The sequence below is a fragment of the Papio anubis genome, chromosome 3, assembly GCF_008728515.1.
Source record: "Papio anubis isolate 15944 chromosome 3, Panubis1.0, whole genome shotgun sequence".
NCBI lineage: Eukaryota > Metazoa > Chordata > Mammalia > Primates > Cercopithecidae > Papio > Papio anubis.
The window spans coordinates 13,490,068-13,498,009 of NC_044978.1; the positions used below are offsets into that span (position 1 = coordinate 13,490,068).

Consider the following 7,942-nt stretch of genomic DNA (forward strand, 5'->3'; position numbering starts at 1 on the left):
GATTTCTTAAGCCTGGTCCAAGGACTGTAATATTTCTTTTAGCATACATATTAAACTTAATTTTAAAATTTCTCCTTTTAGTGCATAACACTTCTCAGGACTTTTTATTTATATCTCCTTCAAACAGCTGACTTTGTTTCTGAGGCTTTAAATTCAACAATTATTTCCTAAGCCTGAGGATTATAGTGTTTTAAAGAACATATGTGGAATATATCTGAATTATAATATCTTACAAATAAAAGCAATATAACTGCTTACATAAATTTCCCTAGTATAGTGGTCATACTATTCTAGGTTTACTACAAAGCATTACAGTTTTTATGGCTTTATGTTATGTCCCTTACAACATAAAAAATTCATTTCTATTTTAATTAACAAATAGTTTCATGTCTTCTTGTAGCTACCCCAAGATCTCTTTACCAACTTTGCCGACTCTGTATCCGAAGTTACATAGGAAAACCAAGATTGCACCTTATCCCACAGCTCCAGCTGCCAACATTACTGAAGAATTTCTTGCAGTATCGATAAAACAGTAAAATAATTCTAAATACCTTGAAAAATCAAAATTTCTATTTCTTTTGCTTTAGGAATAGTTCATATTAAAATATGCTAAAGATAGGGTAAAAGTGAGTATGAGATCAGCCAGGGAAGCAGTAAAGTATCAATTTTCTTTTTAAGTGTACTAGTTAGTACTATTGTTTTATCATTGATGCTGTCTTTGGATTATAGCATATTTATAATATCTATTTTTTGTTATTTCAACATGCCTTCTTATTGATTTAGGAAAAAAATAATAAAGCCTCTATCATATGTTTTCTTTCAGATTGGAAAGAAATAAAACTCTTAGTAAAGTTATTCATATTATATTTATAAAGGTCTATATTCTTCAACTAATGGGTTAACTTTTTAATTTTGGCTATTGTAATTGGCTAACTTGTTATTGATATTGACATAAAATATGAGTATGGCTTAGCAAAGAGCAACTCATATGCTTTCTGAAACCAAGATGATGCTCGTTCAGGAAATCCACTATGTTGAATGTCCACTGGTCATTAGAATGACCACTTCATAAAGATAAATTGCCCACTGCCTTGCCCCCAGCAAAGGACTCACAAGTCACTTCTTTTCTCCATAGTACATGGACCTGTTACAGAAAAGTGATAGGATGAAAGGTCAGTACTGCCCTCTCACCCTGAGATATTTAGAACATTACACACCTTCTAAGGCTATTTGAAGACTGCCTCCTTCTCAGGAGTAGCCCCTGATGATCTCTTATCAAGGCTGTTATATGCATATTACTCCAGCCTTCTTCCATGTCAGAAATTGTCAACAGCTAGTGATACTTGGACTTAAGAAAATGAACTACATATCAAATTGATGAAGAGGCCCTGGATCATATTCCAGGGATCATCAAGTCAGTCCAAGCATATGAAAAAACTGGAAATTAAAAACTCAAATTGTGGAGTTTTTAAAGAGTGGGTGCCACTTAACACATTTGGAGACCTTAAAAAAATGTATATAAAGAACTTAATCGCACTGTTTCTAATTTTTTTTTACACAAACAAGGATTTAGAATATACTCTATTTGCAGGTAATAGCAAGAGAGAGTATTGTATAAAAGAAGATATTTCTAAGCTAGTCCTCTGCAAGGGTAAATACTATGTTTATTCTCTTCAGCTTTAACTATACTTGAGTGCAATAGAAAACATAATAAAATTTTATGCCTTTTTTGTAATTCAGGGTCTATAATGATTTTAGAAATAAGATAATCAACATACTACTCCTTGTAAAACAAAAGCAACTTTGGGTGAGTTTTATAGATCTATTAAATTTTGATAAAGTAAATATTTTGACCACTATTTTCAACAACCCAGGGTTTATTTTCTTCTGACTTCTTGGCTAACTTCTAGACTATGAGAAAATAAACTATGACTGCACATGACCCCCAGATCACTAAGCTTGCATTTTGGCAGAGAAAAAAAAAGCAGTTGTGATTTAAAACATTTGTTGAGATTTTCAAACATAGAAATAAAGCTGTAGCATATTCACTAAACAATGTCTTCTATGTGGATAAGGACCTTTAAATGTGTGTTGTATAGAATATCTCACACATTTGTAATGGATAATGTGCATTAAATGGAGTTCTTATTACAGGATAACCTGGTTAAACAGATACTAAAGCTGCTTTTGGGTAAAACAGGTTTCCACCAGTATTTTCCCTGAGCTAGAGGAGAAGTCTTAGATTGTAAGAGTAATGCAACACATCTATCTTACTAGTCTTGTGCCAATAAAAGAAGCAAATATCAAACATTAAAATGGACACTTTACAATTTCAGTATATCTGTACCTTGTATCTCAGCTTGAGTATGATTGTCTTATCAAAGTAGTGTTCTAACTTTAATGTATTTTATGTTTGTTATTATATTAAAGTGTGATTATTATTCACTGGAATAAAACACTTTGTGTTTGTCTCATTATTTTATTTTATAATGAAGGTCATGGAGTGACTCAGTTGCACTAATTTTTTTCACCACCGATTTCCAAATCACCGAATCTAATCCAAAACATATTTTATATATATGTCACATATAATACGTATAATATATGCGATATTTAATACATATATTATACATATATACATATTTTATACATATATGTACACACATACATTAAAGTTCAAGGACAAAATTTCACAAAGTAAAAGAAAAGAGTTACTATGTGACAAAAGATTTAAGAAATTTAGTAAAACAGTAACTGTAGATAGACACTGTTGACACAATTTTTTTGGATGAAAAAAGTAATTAAATTCTATTGTTTTTATAACCACAGCATATAGTTGGTGTTTCTGAGAAAGTAAATAAGTAGCAGAAAAGAAAGGCCTCTTCAGAGCAGAAGGCTTTCATTGTTCCATCATAGCACTGAGCTCCACTGACTAGTGATCCAGCTACAAAGTAACTTAAAAATTATCCTTTCCCTTGGATTATTCCCACTTTTTTACTTCAATTTCTCTATCATTATCATTTAGAATTTAGCTTATTTTAAGGTTAGTCCTTTCTCTTAAAAACCTAACTGAACTTTCTTACACTTTCAAGATCGATGTAAGAAAATTTATTAAGAAAATTCAGTGCATTACTAGCTCATCTGACCCATGACCCTAAGCAAATCATTTCATTTCAGCTGTGTAAGTCTCAGTTTTGCTTTTTTTTTTTTTTTCTTTTGAGACAGAGTCTCACATCTCAGTTCACTGCAACCTCTGCCTCCTGGGTTCAAGTGATTCTCTGGCCTCAGCCTCCCTAGTAGCTGGGATTACAGGTGTGCGTCACCACACCCGGCTAATTGTTTGTATGTTTTGTAGAGACAGGGTTTCACTGTGTTGACCAGGCTGGTCTTGGACTCCTGACCTGAAGTAATCCACCTGCCTTGGCCTCCCAAAATGCTAGGATTGCAGGCGCCAGCCACCGCACCCAGCCAGTTTTCACATTTTTTAAATGATAGGTTTCCTTCCCATTTTCAGTTCTGTGTTCAAATTCATTGAGTCTTTTAATAAAGATGCGGGAATTCAAATACATTTTAAAAATTATTTTTTGGTTTATGAAAAACATATTGTGTGTAGAAATTTTATAAATCACATGTTCAGGTTTGCAAAAAAGTTTGTTTTATTATCCTGAACAGAATTTAATTTTTACTCCAAGCTTCCTTTCCACCAAGTGAAATCAGGAAATTCCCGGATAAACTCAGTCAATTCAGTGCTTTCTTAGTTTCTTCAGGTAAACTTTTCAGTCAATTCAAACCTCTACCCCTCCACCTGCCACCCCGGCACCCACCCCATCCCCGGCCCGCGCCATTTCTTCCTGGAATGGCATCCAAGTTCCAGGAGACATCTGTGAAATCCACTTTGTGGTGGGAGCATGCGTATGCTCCTGTCTTCTGGGAGACTCAAGTGTGTCAGCAGAGTTAGGCAGGTGATGTGGGGCAGTGATTAGGTGGCAGATCACAAAGGACATTTGCACTGATTTAAGAAAGCTCTTGCTGGGCGGTGGTGTGCACCTGTAGACCCAGCTACACAGAAGGAATGAGGCAGGAGGATCACTTGAGCCCAGGAGTCGGGGCTGCAGTGAGCTATGACCACACCACTGCACTCCAGTGTGAGATCCTGTCTCAAAAAGAAAGAAAGAGGAAGGAAGGAAGGAAGGAAGGAAGGAAGGAAGGAAGGAAGGAAGGAAGGAAGGAAGGAAGGAAGCGAAGGAAGAGAGAGAGAGAGAGAGAGAGAGAGAGAGAGAGAGAGAGAGAGCAGCAGCAGCAGCAGCCAGGTTACGAAGAAAGAAAAGAAAAGAAAATAAGGAAGAAAGAAAGTAAAGAAAGAGAGAAAGAGGAAAGGAGGAAGAAAAGAAAGAAAAGGAAAGAAGTGAGAGAAAAAGGGAGAGAAAGAAGAGAAAGAAAGGAAGGAAGAAAGAAGAAGAAGAAGGAAGGAAGGAAGGAAAAGAAAGAAAAGAAAGAAAGAAAGAAAGAAAGAAAGAAAGAAAGAAAGAAAGAAAGAAAGAAAGAAAGAAAGAAAGAAAGAAAGAAAGAAAAGAAAGGAAGGAAGGAAGGAAGGGGAAGGAAGGAAGGAAAGAAAGAAAGAAAGAAAGAAAGAAAGAAAGAAAGAAAGAAAGAGGAGAGAGGAGGAGAGAGAGAAAGGTTAAAAGAGAGAGAGAAAGAAAGAAAGAAAGAAAGTTCCTAATGTGAAAGTCAAAACACAGACTAGATCCTCCCAGAGCTCATTTTGTTTCCTTGTCACTGCAAATGCTCTTCCCTCTGCCTGGAACACACCCTTCTCCATCCTCCATCTTAATAACTGCTGCATTACCACCAACAATTAGCTAAAAAATCACTCAAGAAACCGTCCTCATCCTCCTCCCAGCCAAACCTTCCTCACTACCCCCCAGTCTGGGTTGCACACCTATCTATTCTCTTTGGGACCCTGTGCAGGCCTCTTCTAATCACATCCCTAGTACTATAGGACAAACTTTGATTTGCTTGTCTGCCTCCTGTGTAGGCTCTGAGTTTATTGTAGATGGAACTGTGTCGTGTTCACAACTCCCTCCTCATCAGTCAAAGATTCATCTACATTTCCTTCCCCTTAAAGGCCATCACATACTTCTTCAACTAGCTTGAAACACAAAAGTTCTTTTCTTCTCTGCCCACTAGGGACGTGTGTGATTGTGTGCGGAAAGATAGCACCCTTTCTCCTAGAGTGGGAACAAGAGAAAGGAGATGTTAAAAGAATTCAGCGGCTTCGGCTTCCTTAATCAGTCTCCCTACTGCAAAGCTTGAAGTTAAGACTTCGTGGGTAAAGAGAGTGGCTCTATTATTTGAGGTGGAGACATCTGCGGAGTTAGGAACCCGGATCCAGGTCCTTTGGGACAGTTACCACAGAGCTGTCCCTCACTCCTCCTCCACTGGGCAATGTTAGATGACAATCCATCCCACAATGGGTGGAATCTGGGACTTAGGGTTAGAACACAACCCAAATTCTACAATCAGACTAGACTGGCTTTCTCAAACACACTAATAAAAATAAATTTACCCAAAACTTATTCATCTTTACTGAACAAAGTATGTCTTAAAAATCTGCTACACCTACAGCCATTGCCAAGTCCAGCACGTGTAATGTGAATCATGTACCACCCCTTCAGAGATGCTTGGGCATTTCCCCCAAGAGCAGACGACAGGCAGGCAGGTGACTTGTGGTGTGTGGCAGGGGTCTGAAAGATAAGCTGGGACAAGGAGGTGCTCTGATGTGAGGTGCTGAAAAATTGAATATCCCATAAAGCACTTAACAGAGAGATATGAGACTAACAAATGAGACTCAGAGAGCCGCAAACATATGCCAATGGCATAGAAAGTGGAACTGCTGTCTCTAAGGACAGACTTTTCAAAGACTTTCCTTGTTCACCTGCCTGCCCTTCCACCTGTCTGAAGCAGCCCAACCAGAGGCCAATTGCCACAGCAGCAAAAGTAGGAGGATCGCAGAACTTTCAGAATCGTGGAGAATCGTGGAACTTTCAGAGCTGGCAGGACACCAGAAGAGATGAGCACTAAACATGAACTCTTTGGCACTTCAGATAACACCCAATTCCCTCCAATTATGCTAAAGAATATCAGTGAGTCTCTAGTGCATGAAACAAAAAGAGATAACTAAAATATACAAGTAATCAAAATAAAAAGACAAGAGATACAAACTTACACATCCCCTGACAAAAGAAAAGCCTAACTTTTCTACTTGCAAATGTAACTTCTCCCTCTACTCTCTTGAATTTTTGTGGGAAAATTACCACATCAAACCAAATCATATTCCATTAAGACTTGAAGGAAACAGAGGAACAGGAGTAGATTGGTTGCAAAATATTGACAATAATTCCTCCCGTGCAGTCTTTTGCAATGTCACTTGCCTTCTCCTCCCAACAAGAGAAGCGGGCACGTTCCCCATGTCTTGCATTTGGATGGGTCCTGTCTCTTTCTGTGACTAAGACATGGAGTAGCAGTGACGTTGGGTTAATTTCGAGCCGAGGCCTCAAGAGATCTTGAAACTTCTAGTTTCATCCTTGTGGAAGACTGAGATACACCTACTAAGATACACCCGCTTAACTGGTCTTAAGCCAGCAAAACTTTATCAACAGAGATGGAAAGGCTCAATCTTTCTATCATCATTGTCCTTGTCACACTGGACCCTAGACAACGAGGTCTAAGAACAGAGTGAGCCACCACGCCCGGGTAGATGGTCATTTTTAGCAGGTCAAAAATATACACACTAAAGGTGGGAGAAAGCAGGAATAAAAATGTGATATAACCTATTACAGAAATACTTGTCTTGGGCAGGCAATTAATGCTTTTCTCCCGTGCTAATCCCACGTCGTCCTTCCTATAAAGGCAAATTCATGAATATCTAAGAAATAGCCCAGAGGGAAGACATCCTCCTATTGTGCAAACACTATTTTGGGATTCATTAGCTGCTTCACGAGCTCTGGCATGGAGGTTCCTTTTATGGGTTATATAGAACAACTTACAGTAAGCAATTAAAGTATTTAAAAGGGGTTTCGTAGGTCCAAGCAGCCAAAGTGCGTCTCGATGGGGAATGTAAGCACTGAGGTGAACTGTGTGCTCTAGGAAGGGAGCTGGCAGCTATATCTCGGCAGTCAATGCAAATAATGGTGACCCAGTAACTCTTACTGCCAACAATCATTATCTTTATAGCTCCAGAGAGAAGACAATTAAAAGCTTGAATCTGGTGAGGGCAGAGCTCTAAAATCTCTGTCTCTTGCAGGCCAGTGATGTAACTTTTTTTTTTTTTCCTGAGACCAGGTCTTGCTTTATCTCCCGGGCTGGAGTGCAATGGTGCAATCTCTGCTCACTGCAACCTCCACTTCCCGGGTTCAAGTGTTTCTCCTGACTCAGCCTCCTGAGTAGCTGGGATTACAGGTGCCTGCCACTGTGTACAGCTAATTTTTGTATTTTTTAGAAGAGATGGTGTTTTGTCATGTTGGCCAGGAGAGTCTCGATCTCTTGACCTTAGGTGATCCACCCACCTTGGCCTCCCAAAGTGCTGAGATTACAGGTGTGAGCCACCATGCCCAGACCAGTAACGTAACTTTTTAAAGCCAATACATCAGGATCTTTCCTTCTGATATCCTCTCAAAGGAATTGCTCAAGAGAGAACTTTAGAGAATATAAATGCCCTACACATACATAAGAAAACATCCAGTGGAATCGCTGTTCTAAGTGGATTCCTGCAGGCTGCATGATGAAGGGCTGTGACTGGCTGCACATTTATTCCATTTGCAAGGTGGGCGGGATGGCATCTATCTTCCATTTTTCTTCTCCCATGTCAGGGGAGTTCCACAAGCACAGTACCCTCAAGCTCTGTCCTCACTCCCCCAGTCCTTGTCCTCCATCATTGCCACCT

The 7,942-nt window shown here is 38.8% G+C and overlaps 1 protein-coding gene across 8 annotated transcripts in view; it reads left to right on the forward strand.

The window, feature by feature from the left end:
- Window positions 1-2,458, forward strand: part of ASB5 (ankyrin repeat and SOCS box containing 5) — a 106,909-nt gene extending 104,451 nt beyond the window's left edge. For all 8 annotated transcript variants that reach the window (XM_031664159.1, XM_031664158.1, XM_017959225.3 and 5 more), the window contains one exon: window positions 401-2,458. In XM_031664159.1, the coding sequence (XP_031520019.1) occupies window positions 401-528 (128 nt within the window). In that variant the 3' untranslated portion in view covers window positions 529-2,458. The remainder of the gene's footprint in view (window positions 1-400) is intronic.
- The last annotated feature ends 5,484 nt before the right edge of the window (window positions 2,459-7,942 follow it).